A 24978-nucleotide genomic window follows, 5' to 3' on the forward strand; every position below is an offset into this window, starting at 1 on the left:
CCAAAATTCAATTCAAGTCTAATACTAACTATTTGAAATGGGTCTAGAGCTCATAGGTTAAGTCTCAATCCCGTAAGAGTGCCCTCACTTTGGCACCAGTCACAAGTCCCAGGTCTCTATTGTACTTCTGAACAACAGGCTGTAACTTGGGGATTCCTCAGAATGACTTCACGTTCAAGTATTGCTAAAATGACTCACGGAATTCAGGAAGGCACTTTACTTACTATTAATCTCTAGGGAGGGAAGATACTAAAAGTTGAATGAGTCATCAACAGAGAATCACTTAATCAATCATGCATATATGATGAGGCTTCCATAAAAACTCAGAAGTCTGGACTTTGGAGAGCTGGGTGCTGGACTCAGTGCTGGGAGGGAGGCCCACCTAGAGAGCACAGAAGCTCAGTGCCCCTTCTGTCACACCTTGGTCCTGTGTATCTTCCACCTGAGAGTTCATTTGTAGCCTTTGAGATAGCCTTCATTATAAACTGACAACAGTAAGAACTTGTTCCCTGGGTCTGTGAGCTGCTTTGGCAAATTCTCAAACCCAAGGGGGAGGTTGTAGGAACCTCCAGTTTGCAGCCCCGTCAGATAGAAGTTATGGGTAATCTGGGGACCTACTACTTGAAATTGGCATCTAAACTCGGGTTGGGCTTATGGGACTGAGCCCTTAGCCTGCAGGCGCCTGTGCTAATCTGGTTATTGTCAAAACTGAGTTCAAGTATAGGATACCCAACTGGGGTCCATAAGAGCTGCAGAACTGCTTGGTCTGCGGGAGAAAACCCACTTGTTGGTGTTCCGTTTGGAAGTGACAAGACGAGAAAATAGTTCATTTCTTGTGTTGCAGTTTTGTGCCAAAGTGAAGTACCAAGAGTACTGTGAGTTGGTTTTTGTTCCCATCACATGCCTTGGTCTTCTGGGCAACCAGCCCACATCCTAAAGCTATCCAGGGACCACCAGCCACAAGCTATCTCATCAGCATACAGAAGACACTGCATTTCAGGAGATTTCAAGGGTTTTAGGGCAGGGCCACCATCGTGGCACTGTGCACTGTGGTTAAGCTGCAGGCATCCCATATCAGAATGCTGGTTTTTTTCTTTTTTAAGATTTTTTTATTTACTTGAAAGGCAGAGTTACAGCAAGGCAGAGGCAAAGAAAGAGAGAGAGAGAGAGAGGGAAAGAGGTCTTCAGTCTGCTGGTTCACACCCCAAGTGGCTGCAACAGCTGGAGCTGGGCCAATTTGAAGCCTGAAACCAGGAGCCAGAAGCCAGGAGCTTCTTCCAGGTCTCCCACGTGGGTGCAGGGACCCAAGCACTTCGGCCAACTTCCGCTGCCTTCCCAGGGAAAGGCACTAGCAGGGAGCTAGATCAGAAGTGGAGGAGACGGAACTTGAACCAGCGCTGATATGGGATAACAGTGCTGCAGGCAGACTTCACTTGATACGCCACAGCACTGGCCCCAATTTCTTTTTAATATTTTCAATCCACAGATAAATAACCCACAGATACAGAGGGTCAATTGTTTCAATCTAAACATATTTTAGGGGTGGGCATTTAGCAACAAATTAATTAATTTAAAAAAAATTAATAACAGTCTTTAAAACACTCATATTCCATGTTGCAGTACTTATTTATTCAGGACTTCCCTCCTTCCCAAAAAGGAAATAATCAGAGATATAAACAAAGGATTTATCCAAAGAGATTAATCACAGCTTTTTGATTACCCCCCCCCCAAATACCAACACACACACACACACACACACAAGTCAAAGAATGAGGGAAAAGATAAGCAAATTATGGTATTTAAGGGTGGGTGTTTTGGCACAGCCAGTTAAACCACGGCGTGGGACACCTGCATCCCATGCTGGAGTGCTGGTTTGAGTCGCTGCTACTCTGCTTCTGATTCAGCTTCCTGCTAATGCATCCTGGGAGGCAGCGGATGATGGCTCAGGTACTTAGGTCCCTGCCACCCACGTGGTAAGCCCAGATGGTGTTCCAAACTCCTGCCTTCAGCCTGACCCCCCTTGGCTGTTGTAGGCATTTGGGGAGTAAACCAACAGATGGAAGTTCTCTCTGTCTCTCTCTCTCTCTCCATTGCTCTGACTTTCAAGATGAAAATAAATAAACATTAAAAAAGAATATCATGGTACAAAAATTCTGTAGAATATTTTTCAATAATTTAAATGTTTCTGAATAATTTTTATGACAAAGCAAAATACTAAGAATAAAATATTAATCTAAGCTAAATAAAAATCTTTAAGTGGGCAGAATTGCAATTATATATCCACACAGGTATAGGAAATGATACTGCCTGGAAATTGACGTCAGAATGTTAAAATTAGAAAGCTCCCTCAAAATAAATAATATATTATAGTAAACCTATAGAGAAAAGCAAGGAAAATATTTAAAATAAAGCAGGATAGTGATTATGGGACGAGGGACGGGGCAAGGAAGACGTAGCAGAGGGGCCGGGCACACAGGCAGAAATGACATGGGTCGTATTTCTTAGAAGCTGGTTGCCCACAATGGCCAGGGAAGAAGCTAGGCTTACTCCAGCTCTCCCACAGGCAAGGCAGGAACCCAACCACCTGAGCCATCCCCACTGCCCCCTAGTCTGCTTCAGCAGGAGCTGAGTCGGAAGCAGAGCTGGTGATCACACCCAGGCACTCTGATGTTGGATGTGGACATCTTAACCACTAGGCCAAAAGCCTGCCCCAGCAGCTGCAGCTTTAGATACTTGTTTTGTTCTATGGCTTATACAAATGCTTCATGTAGCCTTTTGAATATATCAAATTGTTCAAAATGGAAAACGGTACAATGTGTACAAATACATTTTTTTCAATTATGTTTCTACATTCCAAATATTGTGTCTTGGTAACCAAAAATAGGGTCAATTTTATCAGTGATAGTCATATTTCTCAATGATAAATGTACTCCCACTGGTAAGAAGACACCTTTGGGACTGGCGCTGTGGTATCATGGGTAAAGCTGCCTCCTCCTGCATTGCCTGCATCCCATATGGGTTTTGGTTATGTGAGTCCTGGCTGCTCCACTTCTGATCCAGCTCCCTGCTAATGTGCCTGGGAAGGCAGTGGAAGATGGCCCAAGTGCTTGGGCCCACATGCCCACATGGGAGACCCAGAAGAAACTCTAGGCTCCTGGCTTTGGATCGGCCCAGTAAGGGCAGTTGCAGCCATTTGGGGAGTGAACCAGCAGATGGAAGACCTCTCTCTCTCTTTCTCTCTCTGTCCCTCTCTTCTTCTCTCTCTGCCTCTGCTTCTCTGTAACTCTGCCTTTCAAATAAATAAATAACTCTTTTTTTTTTTTTTTTTTGACAGGCAGAGTGGACAGTGAAAGAGAGAGACAGAGAGAAAGGTCTTCCTTTGCCGTTGGTTCACCCTCCAATGGCCACCGCGGCCAGCGCGCTGCGGCCGGCGCACCGCGCTGATCCGATGGCAGGAGCCAGGAGCCAGGTGCTTTTCCTGGTCTCCCATGGGGTGCAGGGCCCAAGCACCTGGGCCATCCTCCACTGCACTCCCTGGCCACAGCAGAGGGCTGGCCTGGAAGAGGGGCAACCGGGACAGAATCCGGAGCCCCGACCGGGACTAGAACCCGGTGTGCCGGCGCCGCTAGGCGGAGGATTAGCCTAGTGAGCCGCGGCGCCGGCCATAAATAAATAACTCTTAAAAAAAAAAAAAAGACAGCTTTTCTAATAGACTCAGTGAAATTATTTTGTAAAAGTGTTTATTTATGTATATATGTGTATAGATGTATATATATGTATATATATCTACATATGTATACATATATATAACAGAATACTTTTTTTAAAAGATTTTATTTATTTATTTGAAAGTCAGAGTCACACAGAGAGAAAAGAGGCAGAGAGAAAGAGAGGTCTTCCATCCGCTGGTTCACTCCCCAGTTGGCTGCAACGGCCAGAGCTGTGCTGATTTGAAGCCAGGAGCCAGGAGCTTCTTCCGGGTCTCCCACATGGTGCAGGGGCCAAAGGACTTGGGCCATCTTGTACTGCTTCTCCAGGCCATAGCAGAGAACTGGATCAGAAGAGGAGCAGCCGGGACTAGAACCAGTGCCTATAGGGGATGCCGGTGCTTCAGGCCAGGGCGTTAACCTGCTGTGCCACAGCGCCGGCCCCAACGGTATACTTTTATTTTTCCTAAATTGACTGAAATGTAACTTTTCAGTACTGCTTTCATGCCTTTTTATATTCCCCAGACTTTTAACCATCAGATAATGACAGACTGAGTTTTAGGGGAGTTCTCAGGGAAGCAATTAGAATGTATAAGGAAATTAAGTAGTAAATAAAAAAGGAAGTTTGAGGAATATATCCATGAACTCTATATTGTACTTCATGTTTCAAGAAATGTATATAAAGGGCCCAGTGTTGTGGCACAGCAGGTTAAATAGCCACCTGCGATGCCAGCATCCATATCAGAGTACTGGTTTGACTTCTGGCTGCTTCACTTCCAATCCAGCTCCCTGCTAATGCACCTGGGAAAGTGGGATGGCCCAATGAAGTACCACTTTGTTTTTTTGTTTGTTTGTTTGTTTGTTTTTTATTTTTTGACAGGCAGAGTGGACAGTGAGAGAGAGAGAGACAGAGAGAAAGGTCTTCCTTTGCCGTTGGTTCACCCTCCAATGGCCGCCGCGGCCGGCGCGCTGCGGCCGGCGCACCACGCTGATCCGATGGCAGGAGCCAGGAGCCAGGTGCTTTTCCTGGTCTCCCATGGGGTGCAGGGCCCAAGCACCTGGGCCATCCTCCGCTGCACTCCCTGGCCACAGCAAAGAGCTGGCCTGGAAGAGGGGCAACCGGGACAGAATCCGGCGCCCCGACCGGGACTAGAACCCGGTGTGCCGGCGCCGCAAGGCGGAGGATTAGCCTAGTGAGCCGCGGCGCCGGCCTTGAAGTACCACTTTGTAAGAAAATGTTATACATGTTGCCTGAAACGGTAAGGAAATTGAGGCTTCGTGTTTGAATAAAGATACCTGGTCAAGGTCTGAACTAGAAAATTCTTAAGTCAAAGAACTATTAATGCAATACACATCACCACAAACCAGACTTAATTAATATACACAACAAATGAGATAAAGCTAAGTTATTGATAATTCATGATTAAGAAACAAAACTAGTGCCGGCGCCGCGGCTCACTAGGCTAATCCTCCGCCTTGCGGCGCCGGCACACCGGGTTCTAGTCCTGGTCAGGGCGCCGGATTCTGTCCCGGTTGCCCCTCTTCCAGGCCAGCTCTCTGCTGTGGCCAGGGAAGTGCAGTGGAGGATGGCCCAAGTGCTTGGGCCCTGCACCCCATGGGAGACCAGGATAAGTACCTGGCTCCTGCCATCGGATCAGCGCAGCACGGCGGCCATTGGAGGGTGAACCAACGGCAAAAGGAAGGCCTTTCTCTCTGTCTCTCTCTCTTACTGCCCACTCTGCCTGTCAAAAAAAAAAAAAAAACAACAACAACTAGTAACAATCACACCTCAACCAATTCAAGACAACATGCTGTACAAGGCTCCCTTAAGAAATTATAAGAATTCCTACAAACACTGTATATATACGACTGGAGCTTTGTAACACTTCCAAGTGTCACACTTAATAAAAAATTAGAGTTCCTAGTAAACTCTAGTAGCTGCTAACTTTAATTTGATAATTACTCAATTTTATTAATCCTTAATAACTCAATCAGTAGTTCTCTAGACTGGAGGCTTTAATAGTAGATAAAAATTTAAAAGGAGAAAAAACCTGCATCATTTACAAGCCCCTGGGAGTTAAGGAAAGGATTTCTGGAACAGTTCATGATCCACCAAGAACTCTAGGTTAAAACCGTCAGTGTTAAGAACCACACCTTATCCAATTTTGTATTCCCTACACTGAGGGTACATGCTTCCTGTCTACTGAATAGGGAATAAGTACGAATAAAAGAACTGTTCACAAGTAGATCCTCTGTTTTAAATCACACTTCTTTTTAAAATTTAAAATTTTATTTTCACTTTATTTGAAAGGCAGAGGGACAAAGAGACAGACAGACATTCTATCCACTGGTTCACTCTCCAAATACCCACAACAGCCAGGGGTGGGCTAGGCTGAAGCCAGGAGCCTGGAACTCCATCCAGGTCTCCCATGTGGATGCCAGGGACCAAGTACTTGTGCCATCACGTGCTGCCTCCCAGGGTGCACATTAGCAGGAAGCTGGTTAGGAAGAAGAGAAACTGGACCTTAACCAGAGCACTCTGATATAGGATGTGGGCATCCCAAGCGGTATCTTAACCACTGCACCAAATGCCCACCCCAGAACCACAGCTTCCTATAAAGAGTTGAAACACCTGGGGCACGGAGCAATAAAGATGAGGCAGAAAGGAACCTCAGACCATTAGCTCTTCCTAAACCTCCTCAGGGCTTTCTTTTCATCTTGCCTCCCACTCTGATTGGTTTCCCCCTTTTGTCTTATTGTCTCGCCTTCCTTGAAGTCACCTCCATGACCCTCAGCCAGAGGCATGTACTTCCCCATGACTTAGTTATGTGTTTTGTTGGTTGGTTTTGTGAAGTTTCATGTTGTTACTGTATTTCCAGAGCCATGGCAAACAGGCATTTCAACATTCTGGGCACAGCCCCATCCGTTTCTACCAAGTCATCCACTGGTGGGTGAGGGGGCTGCCACTGGCATGACCAACAACAGAAGCCATTCGCATGGACCAGGCATGTTATACCCAGGAACTGAAGCCCCATAGTATGCATCTAACTATTTGCTGAATTAGTAAATTATGGGATGGAAGATTTGTCTCAAAACTTGTGTCTCCTCATGATATTACTTTAGGAAACATCTGATATAAAAAACAATAAAATGGCCTCAATTCTTCAGTAATGGACCTATGACCTTCAGAATCTGAATAATGAGGCCTGTGATTTGGTTCATTACAAAGAAAAGTATCCTTTTTAATTCTATCAGTTAGTATTAGCAGATACTAGTCTTGTTTATGTGATCCCTTTGACTCTTAATCCTATCATTATGATCAATTATGAACTGAAACTGATCACTTTGACTAGTGAGATGGCATTGGTACATGCCACCTTGATGGGATTCAATTGGAATCTCCTGGCACGTTTCTAACTCTACCATTAGGGGTAAGTCCAATTGAGTGTGTGCCGAACTGTACATCTCCTCCCTCTCTTATTTCCACTCTTAAATTTAACAGGGATCACTTTTCAGTTAAATTTAAAGGAGAGAACAATCCAACATGGAAAGTAGGATACACAGCAAACTCATAGAATGGCAGATGTCCTAACCAGCATTCTGACCTCAGAATCAGCCCTTAAGGCATTCAGTTCTGGCTAAAAAGCCCTTGAGAGTATTTTAGGCATGGAAAGATGGAAAGCCAAGACACTCTGGCAAAAAAAAAAAAAAAAACAACAACACCTAAATGAAAGATCTCTGTGAGTGAGGTCCCAAGGGAAAGAACAGGCCAAAGAAGGAGGTACCTTTCTCTGAAGGGAGGAGAGAACTTCCAATTTGACGATGGCTTTGTCTAAATAAGATCAGAGCTGGTGAACTCAAGAGGCTTCCACAGCCTTGGCAGCTCATGACAAGAGCCTCGGGTGATTACTGACGTCATAAATAAGAATGCCAATTGTTAAATCAACAACAGGAGTCACTGTGCACTTACTCCCCATGTAGGATCTCTGTCCTTACTGTGTTGTACTATGTGAATTAACAGTATAACTAGTACTCAAACAGTACTTTATACTTTGTGTTTCTGTGTGGGTGCAAACTGTTGAAATCTTTACTTAATATATACTAAATTGATCTTCTGTATATAAAGATAATTGAAAATGAATCTTGATGAAGAATGGGATGGGAGAGGGAGTGGGAGATGGGATGGTTGCGGATGGGGGGAGGGTGGTTATGGGGGAAAAGCCGCTATAATCCAAAAGTTGTACTTTGGAAATTTATATTTATTAAATAAAAGTTAAAAAAAAAGTATCCTTTATGGATAATGCTGGCTAACAACAATGGCTTACAATCAAACACTATCGGATGCTTTATTCCATTTGATACAATAACCCTCTGAAATGAAAAGTGCTGCAAATTTCATTTTACAGATAAGGATGCAGCAGCAACCAAAATAAAGTGACTTCTCTAGAAGAGAAACACTGAATTGTATTCAAATTCCAGGGTGTCACAGTAGCCCCATTATCAGACTTCTCTGAGCCTAGGTCTGTCCTTTGTGGACAGGGATAGTGTGAGTCCTTACCTCACGATGCTGCCACTGATACGACATGAGACGGGGTAGTTACGGTCCCAGCGTAATGCCTGGCTGAGCAGTTTTCAGTTAAGTGGCCTCTCTCACAGCCCACAGTCTTGCACACAGAGACTTCAAAAAGTTCGTGGGAAATGGAACTGAAAGTTTATGATGGTACCAAGGACTCTTGAAATCCATCATAGTTTTTCCATGAACTCTGTGAAGACTCCCTCATACAGACGTGGGTGTGAGACACATAGGATGCTGTTTCATGGTTGTAGATTCTCAAGAAAAGCTTTTCCCATCAGAATCCTGGTCAATACAAACTCCTCCTCCTTCTCTCCTGTGCCACAAGGCAGACAATTCGTAGTCCACTTTTCACCAAGAGTGCAGGTCTTGTAGGGTCCTGACTTTATGTTGTCTCAGTTCTGTATGAATCAAGTTCAAGGTTCCATCTCTCACCTGAAAGGTTCCTAAGACTGACAGGTCCTCTGACAGACTACAATGGCTCTTTTTTTTTGCACTCCTCAGAGATATTATTTTTTTTCCTTAAGATTGGGCCACAGACCAAGTGACTAAAAATATTACAAATGAGAATCTGTAGAAATCTTACTGACATCTTTTGTTAGGCCTGTGTAATACTGTTTGGTAGAGGGGGGCTGGCATTGCAGCACAGTGGAGTTAAGCCACCACCTGCAGCACCAGCGTCCCGTATCAGATCACAGTTCAAGTCCTAGCTGCTCTGCTTCTGGTCCAGCTCCCTGTAATTTTGCCTGGGAAAGCAGCAGAGGATGGCCTAAGTCCTTGGGCCCTACCACCCTCCTGGGACACCCGGACAGTGTTCCAACCACTGCCATTGTGGCCATTTGAGGAGGAAACCAGCAGATGGAAGATCTCTTTCTCTCTGTTACTCTACCTTTCAAGTAAATAAATAAATCTTAAAAAAAAAAAAAAAAAAAAAAAAAAAGAGTGAGGGTCTGGAAGTCAGGCTGCCTGGATGAGAACGCCAGCCCTACCTCTGAGAAACCTACAAAACCTGAAGCAAAACACTTACCCCCTCCTTCCATCTCAGTCTTACCATCTGTAAACTACAGACAATAGCAACTGCCCAACCACAGGACTATCGCCAGAATTAATAACTTCTGCCAGCATGGTGATACAAAGGGTTAAGTTATGACCTGTGATGTCAGCATCTCATATGAGTGCAGGTTTGAGTCCTGGCTGCTCCACTTCAATCCAGCTCCCTGCTAACGTGCCTGGGAAAGTAGCAGAGGATGGACCAAGTCTTTGGGCCCCTACACCCATTTGGGAAACCTGGAGGAAGTTCCTGGCTCCTGGCTTCAGATTGGCCCATCTCTGGTCATTGCAGCTACTTTGGGGAGTGAACCAGTGGATGGAAGATGTCTGTCTCTCTCTCTCTCTCTGTCTTTAACTCTGCTTTTCAAATAAATAATAAATAATTTAAAAATATATTCTAAGTGTAAAACACTGAGGACAGTGACTGGCATATATTAACAGCTCATAGATATTAGCCATTGTTGTATTCCCAGAGCCTGAAACAATGCCTACAACATGGTGGGCACTTATATGCTTATTAAATGAATAAAGGAATGGTGAAGTACAATTGTTTTTTTTTTTTTTAAAGTTTATTTGATTTATTTTGAAAGTCAGAGTTATAGAGAGGAAGAGACAGAGAGAGATCTTCCATCAGCTGGTTCATTCCCCAGATGACCACAATGGCTAGCACTGAGCCAGGCCAAAGCCAGGGGCCAGGAGCTTCATCCAGGTCTCCCACGTAGGTGCAGGGGCCCCAAGAACTTGGGTCATCCTTCACTGCTTTTCCCAAGCACATTAGCAGGGAGGTGGATCAGAAGTGGAGCAGCAGGGATTCGAACCAGCACCCATAAGGGATGCCAATGTCACAGGTGGCATAGCTTTACCCGCTATGCCACAGCGCCAGCCCCAGTGAAGTACAAACTTTTTGTTAGGTATAATTAGAGGTGTTTTTTTTTTTTTTTTTTTTGCCTCTATAGAAAGAGATTATATGTCCAGAAAGAAATATTAAGTCTTAAATCTAGCTTGAAGTTCAAGAGTGGAATTGAAAGGTAGACAGGTGCCCTCTGAGTTCACAGGTACCTGGAAGCAGCTTCAGATACCAGACATCTCTGACTCCCATTCTACTGCCGTAGCAGTCGCTTCTTAGTTTATGGCTACATCTTCTCCTCTGCATTTCAACCAAGCCAGGCCTCCAGAAATAAGCCTCAGATGTGATCTAATCCCCTCCCCCTCTCCGCCCCCCATCATTTCAGAGATGAGGAAGGCCAAGAAGGAGCCAAGTGTATAGATACTTTGCAAATTTGCCATGAACCATGAGAGCTATTTTTCTTTTCTAAAACCACCAGCTACTCTTCAGAGACCCCTACTGCCCAATTTGAAAGCAGGCAAAGTGAGCTGCTTGCATGGATCACCTCAAGGCCTGCCAGAAGGACAAGCAGCCAGGTGCTCAAGGGCACCGAGGGAGGCTTCTCCATCCCGGAGAGGGGAATGAGCCCCCTCCCTTCCAGCTCAGGCCCTGTAATAAAGCTAGTCAGACACAGAACCACAGATCAGGTCAGAAATCGCTGGGCCAATGAGCAGATCATAGGGCTTGATAACTCAAAGAGGTGCTGTGACATTTTTCTCTAACCTACAAGCATGGGTTCTGAAACAGATGCAGGGTTAGTAATGGAAAGAGCACTGGGCTTGCAGGCAGCCCTGACCCCACTGTTAACTAGCTGTGCCACCTCGGGATGATCAGTTTACTTCTCAGTTCCCTCATCTGAAAAAAAAATGAAGCTAAGCCTCTTAACTGGGATGTCTATTGAAAATGCCTTTAAGACACCAAAGCTGGGGGGCAGACATGGTCTAGCAGGTCAAGCCACTGCTTGGGAAGCCTGCATCTCATATCAGAGTGCCTATGATTGAGTCCTACCTCTACTTAAGATCCAGCGTCCTGCTAATGAGCCTGGGAAGCAGTAGATGATGGCCCATGTACCGGGGTTCCTGCCACCCACATGGAGTTCCTGGCTCCTGGCTTGGGTCTGGCCCAGTCCTGGCTTTTGCAGGTATTTGAGCTGTAAATAAGAAGATGAAGATTCTCTCTTTCTCTGTTTCTCTTTCACCATGCCTTTTAAATAAATAAATAAAATTTAAAAAATACTAAAGCAGGGCAGGCATTTGGCCTAGCAATTAGGATGCCACCAAGAATACCTATAACCCATACTGGAGCACCTGGCTTCAGGTCCCAGGTTCACTCACAGTTTCAACTTCCTGCTAATGCATGCCATGGGAGGAAGTGAAGGCTCAAATATTTGGGTCCCTGCCACCCATGTGGGAGACCCGGATTGAATTCCTGACTCACAACTTTGCTGTTGTGGGCATTTGGGAAATGAACCAGCAGATGGAGATCTCTCTCTCTTTTCTGTCTCTCTCTTTGTGTGTATGTGTGTGTTGTGTGTGTCTGCATCTCAAATAAAATAGTAAAGCACCATAAAGATGTTTCCATCGTTAACTAAAGGTGTCTGGTGTGAAGAGGTGGATAGTACATTCACGGAGGTAAGGCTCAAATTACACAAAACTTAAACCTACAAAGACAGCCTGCCCAGATCCCCTGGCACCACAGCTAACAGGATGTATCTGCTCTACTCTAGGACTCTATCCTACCTTACCTTTAAGAGATAGAAGAAATTAGAGATGAGATTCCAGGTACCTGGAAGCAGCTTCAGATACCTTCTTATTTTAGAGATTTTAAAATGGAGATAATAAAGAAGTGAAATGATTCGCCATGATACATTAGGTCTAAGAAAATAACTGACATTACGTCACCAAGACACTTCAAGCTTTTTTAAATGCCCTTAGAAAAGGAGACCACAACACCGAACAGGCATTAAGAAACTGGACGTTAAGAAAAATACTTACACCACGGACAACTGGATATAGGAAAAAAGGCAAGAAAGAAAAGATCCTCATATAGAGGTAATACATTTTTCTTAAATAATTAGCTATCCCTCTAGATTCACCAGTAACTGACTGCTTCCTACTGGAGTTTCAACATTCTGCTTTCTGGAGGGATGCCACCACAGATCGTAGGTTACCTGCCAAGTGTTTAAGCTCAGAGAAATACTGCTTTGAGATTTACCCCAAAACCACTTGGCCTCAACCTTCCTGCTAAACCCTTCTGGCGAGAACACCTATCCTAGGTCAAAAGCACCACCAGGGCTAGTAAGAGAAACCATCTTATCCGCCGAACCTCTTTTCCCCCTTAAGGGGACCTGTACAGAGTGTTCAGCTTTTTCTTTTCCTCTTTCACAACTCACATCTCAGTTAACAGCACCTTATGCAATCTCTACAGAGCACACACATTCATTCACTGAACAAATATTTGTCAGCTTACTGTGTCTAAGGTACTGTGTTAAGTGCTTAAGACATGAAGCTGAAAAAACAGCGGAGCCCCTGCCTCAGGGAGCTCACAGTATGGAGAGACGGCAGCTTTGTAACAAGCCGTGAGGTTAAGCAGAACAACTCAACCGGCACATGCAGAGAGCATGGAAGAGGCAGTGGCAAGGAATGACCCTATCAGCCTGGAGTTACCTGAGAGCCTCACAGGTGGCGGGCTTAAGGAGACACCTGAAGGCTTAAATGTCAAAAAAACCCATCAAAACAGAAGTTAAAGAAAAAGCACCTTAGAGGCATGAAAAAGAACATACTCTGTGTTCGGTGTTGCTGAGTTTAAATGCAAAGACTTCCTCATCCAACAAGAAATAGCCTGAAGCAGCAGAGAAGATTTGGTGATAAGGGTCCTCCCACACCGTAACAAATATTTTCATCCCACAATTTTTGCTGAGACCCTACCCCAAGGGTACTTCAAAAAGTTTATAGAAAATGTAATTAAAATGTCTATTTTGGTGGCCGGCGCCGCGGCTCACTAGGCTAATCCTCCGCCTAGCGGCGCCGGCACACCGGGTTCTAGTCCCGGTTGGGGCGCCGGATTCTGTCCCGGTCGCCCCTCTTCCAGGCCAGCTCTTTGCTGTGGCCAGGGAGTGCAGCGGAGGATGGCCCAGGTGCTTGGGCCCTGCACCCCATGGGAGACCAGGAAAAGCACCTGGCTCCTGGCTCCTGCCATCGGATCAGCGCGGTGCGCCGGCCGCAGCGCGCTGGCCGCGGCGGCCATTGGAGGGTGAACCAACGGCAAAGGAAGACCTTTCTCTCTGTCTCTCTCTCTCACTGTCCACTCTGCCTGTCAAAAAAAAAAAAAAATGTCTATTTTGGTACCAAAAATTAACTTGTTTAAAGATTTATGTATTCACTATGTGAAAGAGTTAACACAGAGAGAAGGAGAGACAGACAGAGTGAGGTCTTCCATCTGCTGGTTCACTTCCCAAATGGCCTCTAAGGCCAGAGCTGGGCCACACCAGCGCCAAGAGCCTGGGATTCTATCCAGGTCCCCCAAGTGGGTGGCCGGGGTGCAAGTACTTGGTCCACGTTTCATTGCTTTCCCAGGCGTATCAGCAGGGAGGGAGCTGGATCAGAAGTAGAGCAACCAGCACTAATAGAGGGGTGTTGGTATTGCAGGCAGCAGCTTGATTCACTGAGCCACAATGCCAGCCCTGGTGCCAAAGAATTTTGAAATCACATTTATAAGGAGTCTTCCAAAATTTCACAGAAAATGTATATTATGAAAAAAAGTGTGGATTTCAAAAACCTTTGCAGTAAACCAAATTTATCTATTTAAAAACTTTTATTCATTTACTTATTTTGAGAGGCAGAGAGAAAGGCAGAGATAGTTCTCATCCATTGGTTCACTCCCCAAATGCCTATAATAACCTGGGCTTGGCTAGTCCAAAGCCAGGAGCCAGAAACTCAATCCAGGTTCCCCCATGTGAGTAGCAGGGGCCCAACTACTTGAGCTATCACCCCTTACTTCCCAGGATATGCATTAGCAGGAACCTAGAATTGGGAGTGGAGCTGGGATTCAAACGCAGGCACTCCAGCATGGTAGGCAAGGATTCCAAGCAGTGTCATAACCCCCTTAGCCAAATGCCTGCCTCAAATGTATCTTTTAATTTCATTTTCCACAAGTTTTTATTTACTTATTTATTTGAAAGAGACAGACAGAAAAAGCTCCCATCTGCTGGTTCACTCCCCAAATGGCTGCAACAGCCAAGAGTGGGCCAAGCCAAAGACAGGATCTGGGAACTCACTGCAGGTCTGTCACATGGGCAGCAGGAACCCAGTGACTTGAATCATCAGCTCCTGCCTCCCAGGATCCCCATTACTGAGGGCTGAGTCAGGAACCTCGGGAGGGGTTTCAAGCCCAGAGTCTCCCAATGTGGGATGAGGGCATCTTAACTGATGTCTTTACCAGTAGGCCAAACATGTGCCCCTTGAAGTGTTTTGTTCAGGACATTATTAAATGGTGTATATAGTGTAAAAATAAATTTACCTTTACTTAAATTTATCTCCCTTTCTTCTATCACACCAAAACTATTTTAAAAAATGCTCTTGGAAATAATTTAAGCATGACTTCTAGAATGGACAAGTTTAATAAAAAGGACTAAATATTAACATCATTTTGAGACATAGTTATTTTGAAATTGATAATCCATAAGAGGTTTGATATACAGTGCCACAAAGTTAGATATGATGAAAATTTCAGTAACTTAAGATAATTTTTCCTAGAGAAAGTCAATACAGGTTACTCAGAAAATAACTGCAATGACTATTCCAAAGAGAACAAAGTGGTTGAGTCTTGTTTGCAAATGTTAGTGAAATAGGAACTGGTGCTGTCTTCATAAATGATGGCTCCCATGGACAAGATTTATCATCTATGGAAAATAACCACCTCTGTGGCGGCACTGTTTAATTTAGAAATTATTTAGTCAGCTAATAAATTACATGCCTGAAAGTAGGGTTGGGGAGATACCAAATACCACCAGGGTTAAGGTTAATCTCTACCTACAATTCTAATTCTACATATAACATATAATTCTTTTTAAGCAAAAAGGAAATTTGGAAAGATTTTCATCCTCCTGTAGGACATTCCTCCACTGCGCTTCTGACCCCGATTCATACTAGGCTGAGATCTCTCAGACTGGTGGTTCAAAAGCATATGCATGGCTGGCGCCGCGGCTCACTAGGCTAATCCTCCACCTTGAGGCGCTGGCACACCGGGTTCTAGTCCCGGTCGGGGCACTGGATTCTGTCCCGGTTGCCCCTCTTCCAGGCCAGCTCTCTGCTGTGGCCCGGGAGTGCAGTGGAGGATGGCCCTGCACCCCATGGGAGACCAGGAGAAGTACCTGGCTCCTGCCATCGGATCGGCGCAGTGCGCCGGCCGCAGCACGCTGGCCGCGGCAGCCATTGGAGGGTGAACCAACGGCAAAGGAAGACCTTTCTCTCTGTCTCTCTCTCTCACACTGTCCACTCTGCCTGTCAAAAAAAAAAAAAAAAAAAAAAAAAAGCACATGCATGGAAGGGACTTCTGTTGAATGGCTCCTTCCCCTACCCCATCCCCCCACACACACCCTTTTGCCCAGTTGCAAGAAGACATTTATAGGGTCTGAGCTGTGGCACAGTAAATTAAGCTTCTGCCTGTGGTGCCGACATCCCATATAGGTGAAGTTCGAGTCCCAGCTGCTTCACTTCCAATCCAGCTCCCTGCTAATGTGCCTAGGAAAGCAGTGGAAGATGGCCCAAGTTCTTGGGCCCCTGCACCCATGTGGGAAACCTGGAAGAAGCTCCCAGCTAACACCAACCTCCATCTTTTTAGTGTAAAATGCCACTGAAATAAGAAATATAATAATTGGTAGCCCCAGTGCAAACCCTAGGAAGGGGGGTCATTGTTGCCTGGGAATTATTTTCCTGTTGCTCTATCTATGTCTGCCTTGTGTGCACCCTCTTCAGGGACAATGTCTCTGACTTCCATATACCCACATAGTCTGAAGCCCTAGGCAAATACCATATGCTGAGAAGGCACCAAAGATGTGCTCCTCGACTGAATCCTAGTAGAGAGCATTGTTAAAACAGGACGCTGCCCCTTGCCTCTCCTCCGGCTCTCTAGGCGATATATGTGAAAAGATGTGTCTGTGTATCAGTGTATCTTTCACATGGTGACTATCACTTAATATAATCTGCACTCAGCCATTACAGGGCAATAAGGATATCAGCAACCAAAGAAAACAATAATAAATAAGATGGGAGCAGGCATTGTGCGCAGAGGGAGAGACACCACCCTAGGACACCGGCATCCCATAGCAGAGTGCCTGGTTGCAGTTCCTACCCGTTTCACTTCGGAACCAACTTCCTGCTACAGCACACCCTGGAAAGTAGCAGGTGTGGCTCAAGTACTTGAGTCCCTCCCACCCAAGAGGGAAACCTGGATTAAGTTCTAGCCTCCTGGCTTCAGCCTGGCCCAACTCTGGCTGTTGCAGGCAAATGAAGAGTGAGCCAGCAGATGATTTCTTTCTCTCTCTGCCTTTCTTTTTTTTTTTTTTTTTTTTTTTGACAGGCAGAGTGGACAGTGAGAGAGAGAGACAGAGAGAAAGGTCTTCCTTTGCCGTTGGTTCACCCTCCAATGGCTGCCGCGGCCAGTGCGCTGCAGCCAGCGCATCGTGCAGATCCGAAGCCAGGAGCCAGGTGCTTTTCCTGGTCTCCCATGGGGTGCAGGGTCCAAGCACTTGGGCCATCCTCCACTGCACTCCCGGGCCATAGCAGAGAGCTGGCCTGGAAGAGGGGCAACCGGGACAGAATCCAGCGCCCCGACCGGGACTAGAACCTGGTGTGCCGGCGCCGCAAGGCGGAGGATTAGCCTAGTGAGCCGCGGCGCCGGCCATCTGCCTTTCAAATAAAATGAAAATAGATACTTTTTAAGATTGGGGAGTACTGATTCCCAAATATTCATGCATAAAGTTTAGGAGGCTATGGGTTACATATAAAGGACTTTGGTATAGTAAATTCACTGTTTTGTTATTCTCAAAAATCCCTAAAAGCAGCATATATGAAAACTGAGGACCAGTGAGCAAAACTGCAACACTATTAGGAACTGCATTTCTCCTATGTAAGTCATCGCCACCCCAGCAAGAAGAGGGTGAAAATTCACACAACTGCTTTTCACCTAGACTAGTACAAATTTCTCCACTCCAAATCCAGGTTCTTACTGCATTTAGAATGATCATCCTCAAAATTTCCTCTTACAATTCTTCACACAAAAATGCCTTTCTCGTCCCACCTCCCACTGCATCCTCAAAGCTAGACTCACACATTTCCCAGAATACACCACACCTACTTCGGCCTCTGTGTCTATGCTCAAACCAGTCCCTCTGCCAGGAATGGCCTTCCTTCCCAAACTCCTAACCAATAAAATCTCACTTATGGTTAAGGACCCCCTCCACACCCAGTTCAAATGCCCCCTTTGCAGCAAAGCCTTCCTAAATCTGTGGTCATCCCATCCCCCACAGCTACTCATTCATTCAACAAAGATTTCCACGCCAGGCTCTTTGTAGGTGTTGAAGATGTGAGAATGAACCAAACAAGTATGGTCTTTACCTTCACAGAGCTAGTACCTATCCCAGTGGGTTGCTCTAAGGATTATAGCAGATAAAATATGTAAAGCACTTAAAATGATATGTAATAGTCAAGTTCAATAAGTATTAGCTATTAATGTTGCTGCTTAACCTCCGGATCTAAAAATGTCGACACACACGCATCACTTTGTATCTTACCCTGATTTATTTTTCCTTAGTGTTGGTAACTACTTATCATTATAGACTAATATATTTATTTACTATCTGTTCCCTCCCTCCCCCATGTCTTTTTTTAACCACTGTAACCACCGTGCCAAGAACACAATGCCCAGCCCCTATGAGAGGGTCAGAAGACATCCCTGTATCAATGACTTTTATACTCTGGAGGTGGACACAGGCTCCAATCAAATAATCACAGCCAGAAATACAAATGTTCCAGCTGACATGTAGTCCCCAGAAAAGAGCTGCAGAACAGAAAGCACTGGGGTCTAGTTGTTGTTGAGGGTTAGACAGGACAGATAGGGATTCCCTGAGTTCCCTGAGTTAAGAATCCAGGACATGTCAGAGTTAAGCAGGCAACAGAGAGAACCACAAGTTATTTGCATGTACTGTTCCTTCTAGCTGTGTTACTCTTTCCATAACAACAACTCCAATAATTTAAGCCCTCAGTTCTCCACTTGAAAGACATCCTCTGCAAAGCTATGCCTGACAATCCTATCCCATGATGCTACAGTTTCCCCTTGCTTAACACATTTACAATGTGCTAAAACTCTTCATATTTAAAAGTATTCAATATAAATAAGGTATTAAAAAGCAGGGACCACATCTGTTTCAATATCTGTGATATTCCCAATGCCTACACAGTCAACGGCACTCCAAAAGCATTGCTAGATGAATGGAAAATAAGACCTCCACCTTAGGCCACTGCTTCTCAAATTATAGTTCCAAGAGCAGCAACATCAGCATTCCAAGGGTTCTTGTTAGAAATGCAAACTCTCAGGCGCCACTCCAAACTTCGTGAATCACACTGTGGAGGTAGGGAGACCAGCAAACACACACACACACACACACACACACACACCCACACACCGTGATTCTGATTTATGGTAAAGTTCAGTGCTTAGGCATCTCAACTATTCAGAAGACAACAAAATAAACACCTGAAATTTTTTAAATACAAAGTTTTATAAAACTCATTCAAGTTCTAGTTATTGAGTGCCTACTACACCTATTACACAAGGAAAACAATAAAGCATCCTCTACAGATAATTCCAAGTTAATAACATCCTAATATTTTGCCTTTCCTTCATCTCTCCTGTACATACATACATTCTTACTCAGCATGCATCTGTTTCAACAACTAAGGAAAACTCAAGTCAGTTGAAGGCAAAATGTAAAACACAGTCGTGCTTAGGATGTCTGCTGTGGTCTGAAAGTTTGCAGCCCCTCAGATTTCGTATTTGAAATCCTGAGCCCAAGGTGATGGCATTAGGTGGGAACTTTGGTGTGACCGAATCAGGAGGGCGCACGGATCCTTCACGAGCAGGACTGGTGCCCTCAGAAAAGAGGCCCCAGGGAGCTGCCTTGCCCCTTGCACCCTGAGGACGCAGGTGAGGGCACCAGGGACAAACCAGGGAGGGCATCCTCACCAGGCCCCAACTCTGACAAACCCATTTCTGTTGTTTACAAGGTACTGGGTTTATGGTGTTTCATTACAGTAGCCCGGACAGACTAAGACAATGTCTTTCTAACCGACTACACATCCTCATTCTTGTGTGCTTATGATAACCCTGCTTCCTGTAACACATCCCTGTTCCTGTCTGCTGTCTACTCACATTTGCAAAGAAGCAAGCTTCTCCTTCCTAGAACGACCTTTACAAATTCGTCTTGCAGGCCCACCCGAACGGACACCACGGACACCGTCATATCCTAACTACCCAAGGAAGAGTTCCCAGGCGGCCCTCCGCGCTCGTGCCTTCACCCTCAGTGCGAGCGCTCACCCCTCCCAACATCTGGCAACCCGAGCCCACGTCTCTGCTGAAGACAGCATCCTCAGCATCTCACTAAATGTCCTTTTTGTACTGAAAATAAGATGCACACACCCATTCTTTCTTTGTAGTCCACTGGTTGCTTCCAGTTTCAGTTTAAGTTTATACTTATCCGGTGGGAAAATGAGACCCTAAAATGGATCATTTAAGCCCCCACTTGGCCTGAACAACTGGGAATAAGGAATAAGGCACAATGGCTGCCACTGGGAGAAACAGTACCAGTGTGGAAGTGAAAAAGAACAGGAGAATGACAAGCTAAAAATGGAGGAGTTGGGGCCAGCATGTGGGTGCAGGGCCCCCAAGGACTTGGACCAGCATTGAGACATATCAAGTAAAGCTGCTACCTGATAGCAGTTTGAATCCCGCTGCTCCACTTCCAGTCCAGCTGCCTGCTAATACCCATGGAAAGCAACAGAAGATGGCCCAGGTCCCTGGGCCCCTGCTACCCTCGCGGGAGACTTGGAAGAAGCTCTTGGCTCCCAGCTTCAGCCTGGCCCTGCTCTGGCCATTGTGGTCATTTGGGAACTGAACCCACGGATGGAAGATCGCTCTCTCTCCCTCTCTCTGTAACTCTGTCAAATAAATAAATAAATGAAAATAAAAATGCAGGAACTGGTGACTCCGGGCTAGTCCACTGACTAAATGATTTTATGTAAAGCACTTTCCAAAAAAAAGATGGAAAACAGAAGCTGACAAACCTCTAAGAAGAATATGGGTAGCAGGACTCAGTTTTGATTAAAATGCTTTAACTCTACCAGAGACCAAAACATAGCTCACTGCATGCGATGGGGCAATGATTTTAATAAATGTGCTGCAAACCACGTGTAACCCAACTCCATGAAAAAACAACAGAATTCTCAACCCATTTTGAAACAGGAAGGAGGAAATCTTCAAATATGAACGTCCTCCCAAGAAAAGGCAGAGGGGGCCACCACATGAGCCCCTGTAGAAGAGACGGCAAGAATCTGACTGCCACACGGGTGCCTCCAAACAAAAACGAGTCATCTGTTCCCAGTAACAGCGGCCAAGCCTGTAAAGAAACGTCCTCTAGACTTCCCACACTGTAACTCCACATCAGAAGATGCACAAGGTAAAAGCGAATTTCAAAACATGAGTAGCGATCTGTGTTAAAACGCTAGGGATAAGGTCACGGTATGCACGGCCGGCCCGCACCCCATCCTTAAGGGTTTGCGGTGACTCCAGCTACTAAGGTTTCCAGGCACTCTCCCTTTTCCAAAAAAGAACAGGAAGAAGCAAGCCTAGGAGTCCCTCTCTGCCCGCCCCACAGCTACTGGAAAGCAATAGCCCAGGAATTGTTCCTGCTCAGACCCCCGACGCCTGGAGCAGGAAGTGGGGACAGCCGCGGGGGGGGGGGGGGGGGCGCGAGGACGAGCGATGGGGAGGAAGCGCGGATGGCAGAGGGGGACGGGGAGGAGGGGGCAGTGAAGATAAAGCGCGGAGGGCGGGCGAGCCAACAGGCACAGCCAGGCAGGACACAAAGCAGGGAGGACCGGCGATGGGAGTGTAGACGGCAGAAAAGGGAGGCACAAAGGTGGAGGGCGAGGGAAGCGGGGAGGGTGAAATGATGGGCTGGGGGCGGCCAAGGGAAAGCGAAAGAGGCTGTCACTGCGGGGCGATCGCGGGGAGGGGGGAGGGAGGGGTGTCACCCACAGGGTGCGCCCCAGCAGGTGGACAGGGAGCGCTGGGCGGGATGGGAACCCCGGGGCGAAGTACAGGCTGGGCGCCCGAGCGCTAGGGCAGCCAGCGCTAGGGAGGGGCAGGCCCGGGGGGCTAAGCTGGCGCGCGGCTGCAGCTGGGGCAGGCCTCGCTCCCTCACCATCGCTGCGCTGGCCTGGTCCTCCGGCATGCAGCCTCTGTCCGGCGTGAGGCGGCGGGCGGGACTCAAGCCCGCCGCCAGGCTGAGCAGGCGCGGGGGGCTCCAGGGGACTCCGGCGAGCGGCTGCTCGGGGCTCGGCCCAGGCCTCGGCCTCCGCGGCTCGGCAGCTCCAAGTGCAGCAGCCGCTGCCGCAGCCGCAGCCGCAGCCTGAGCCGGAGCACAGACTCCGCCCCCGTGAGGCCCCGCCCTCGCCCGCGAACCCGAGCTCGGCCCCGCCTCCGAGCTCAGTGCGCAGACTCAGCAGAGGTAAGGCCACACCGGCTTCCAGGCCCTTAAAGGAGCCCACACCTCCCTCCTCGAGTCCTCCTAACGGCCCTTTAAAAACAGTAAGAGCTTTAAATATTACGTCATGACAGAAGGCAGTTACCCAGACACGGTGCAGTTACCCATACACCCCCGTGTCACTCATCATCATTCTTTAACATTTATTCACTGCGATTCATTACTATTGTCATGATTCTTAGGGTTTTCAACGTTCTCTTAGGTGATTTCTTCCAGTGCTCTGGTCTCTCCTTTAGGGATCACCCCGCCTCGGCCTCTCACGCCCCTGCTGGTGCCTTAGATTTTGATCCGCTCATCACCAGTAGTGGCAACCCGGCTAGGAGGATAATCTCGATTTCAGTCAGCTAACACTCCCACGCAGCCTCCTTCCTTCCTCACTCACACCTTGCCACCCCAGCCCCAACACCCACTGGTCTTGCTCCCTTTTCCTCGCTCCGCACTCTGCCCTGTGTCCTAGCATCCTTCCTCAAGCAGCTCAGAGTCTGTTGTCCCCTCTGAAAATCATTCCCGAGCGCCCGCGATCATTTCCCTCCTCTCTTTTATAGTCAGGAGCAACTCCGAACCTAAACCAGCAGCAAAACAGGAGAGGGTGGAGAAAATGCCAAAACCTTGCTCGCTGGTCGACTGAGTCCCTTAGATTTGATAGCATTACTCTCAGAGGGGCTTTAAGACTTGGCTATGCAGCCATGTTTCTCCAGCTTCACTCACTGTCCCACCCTCCCAGGTAACTTTAAAAAGGTGTTTTGTTTTGTTTTTTATTAGAAAGGCAGAGCTACAGAGAGAGATGGGAAGGTAGGGAGAGATATCTTCTATCACTCCCCAAATGGCCACAACAACCAGGGCCATTTGGCTAGGCTGAAGCCAGGAGCTTCTTCTGGGTCTCCTATGTGGGTGCAGGGGCCCCAAGGAATTGGGCCATCCTCTGCTGCTTTCCCAGGCCATAGGAGAGAGCTGGATTGGAAGTAGAGCAGCCGGGACTCGAAATGGCGCCCATATGGGATGCCGGCACTGCAGGCAGCAGCTTTACCGGCAGCTCCACAGCATACTACCCCCCCACCAGGTAACTATTTTATATCTCCCTCTTTAACTCTCCCACCTTCCCCCTCCATCTTCATTTAAAACTGATGATTTTGTTTCCAAAAAAGAAGACTTCTGCAAGGTCTTATCTCCCACCATGACTTCCAACCAGCTTCTAACTTTGCTTCTACAAGGGCGCTTCTAAAAGCTCAGGAGGGGCTGGTGTCGTGGCATAGCAGGCTAAGCCACCATCTGCAACACTGGCCCCCATGGGCATAAGTTCAAGTCCTGCTGCTCCACTTCCGATCCAGCTCCCAGCTAATGCACCTGGGAAAGCAGCAGAAGATGGCCCCAGTGCTTGGGCCCCTGCACCCATGTGGGAGACTCCAGGTGGATTTAGCCCCACCATACCTGCCATTTGGGGAATGAACCAGCAGACAGAAGATCTCTCTCTGTCTCTCTCCCTCTCTCTGTAATCCTGATATTCAAATCAATTAATTAACTCTAAAAAAAATCTAAGTGTACTTTAGTGCTAAAAATTTTGAAAGCCATGCATAGCATATGCATTTTCAATAGACTCATATAGTCTGCCTTCCTTTCCTTACTACAAGTGAATTATTTGTGTTTGAGCTAATGTCAGACAGCTCAATAAAAATTAATTACAATAAAAAATGAAATTTAAAACCAGACATACCAAACAGAAACCTTTGTCATTTGGGGTGGTGGTGGTTTTGGTTTTACCATCAGCCAGTGTTCAGTGTGCACTTCAGTGGCATTAAATACATTCTCAGTGCTGTGCAGCCACCACCACGACTCAGCTCCAGAACTTTTCTCAGCTTGCAAAACTGAAACTCTCTATCCATTTCCTCCTCCTCCCAGCCCCTGGGCAATTACTGTTCTACTGTTCTATCTTCCATTTCTATGAATCCCAGTATTCTGGCCAGAATTTTTAGTATCAGAGCCAATAACTTTCAAATTTTGGGTGCCAGCTGTACAGTGACGGCATACCATATGGGCGCTGGTTCGAATCTGGGCTGCTGCTCCTCTGATCCAGCTCTCTGCTATGACCTAGAGAAGCAGTAGAAGGTGGCCCAAGTGCTTGGGCCCCTCACCCGCGTGGGAGACCCGGAGGAAGCTCTGGCTTCTGGCTTCGGATTGGCACAGCTCCGGCGTTGTGGCCATCTGGGGAGTGAACCAGCGGATGGAAGACCTCTCTCTCTCTGCCAGTGCCTCTCTGTAACTCTGCCTTTCAAATAAATAAATAAAGCTTAAAACCTCAAAATGTTATGTTATTTACTCTTACTTTCTGCCGCAGGCTGGTGACAGATGACTTGCAGACTGTCTGTGGCCCGTAGACCACAGTTTGAGGAACACAGCTACTCAGTGTCACACTGATTCCCTTCCTCAGAAACATGTTATTCAGGAAAACTTTTGCTTTCCTTTCCTAGCACCATCCAACAGGAATGTATTTCTTCCATCTTAAAAAAGAAACAACAAGCGAAATAAACCCTCTCTTGACTCGTCTCAACCCTCCAGCCACAGCCTGGCACCCCTGCTCTCCCTCACAGCCCCGACGCTGTACGCAGGTGGCCCGTCCTGCACTGGAGCCCTTGACCTCCTCCCAGCCATCTTCTGTGGGCTCCTCTGCAGTTACGTGTCCATCTCCATCGCTCCACTGAACTGCCCTTGTCACAGTCACCAGTGACATCCATGTCTCAATTCCCAGTTTCGCGGTTACTCGACCCACCAAGAGCACCAGCCACAGCACATCATCCCCCTCTCCCCTGGCCCTGCTCCCTCGCTGGCTGCTCCTGTTTGCTCCTCATTTCTCGGACCCCTACACACTGCAGTGCCCTCCCACTGGAAGCTCACACTTGTTACTTTTTCCGTTTACACTCACTCTCCAGTGGTCTTCTCCCATCAC

General features: G+C 46.8%; 1 protein-coding gene across 1 annotated transcript in view; it reads right to left on the reverse strand.

Moving 5' to 3' along the window:
* Positions 1-21948, reverse strand: part of ZYG11B (zyg-11 family member B, cell cycle regulator) — an 80427-nt gene extending 58479 nt beyond the window's left edge. The window contains exon 1 of the mRNA XM_008265236.5: positions 21696-21948. Within this exon, the coding sequence (XP_008263458.1) occupies positions 21696-21725 (30 nt within the window). The 5' untranslated portion in view covers positions 21726-21948. The remainder of the gene's footprint in view (positions 1-21695) is intronic.
* Positions 21949-24978: the final 3030 nt, after the last annotated feature.

This window comes from Oryctolagus cuniculus, chromosome 7, assembly GCF_051225735.1.
Source record: "Oryctolagus cuniculus isolate XC-2025 breed Fujian yellow rabbit chromosome 7, ASM5122573v1, whole genome shotgun sequence".
In the NCBI taxonomy this organism is placed as follows: Eukaryota; Metazoa; Chordata; class Mammalia; order Lagomorpha; family Leporidae; genus Oryctolagus; species Oryctolagus cuniculus.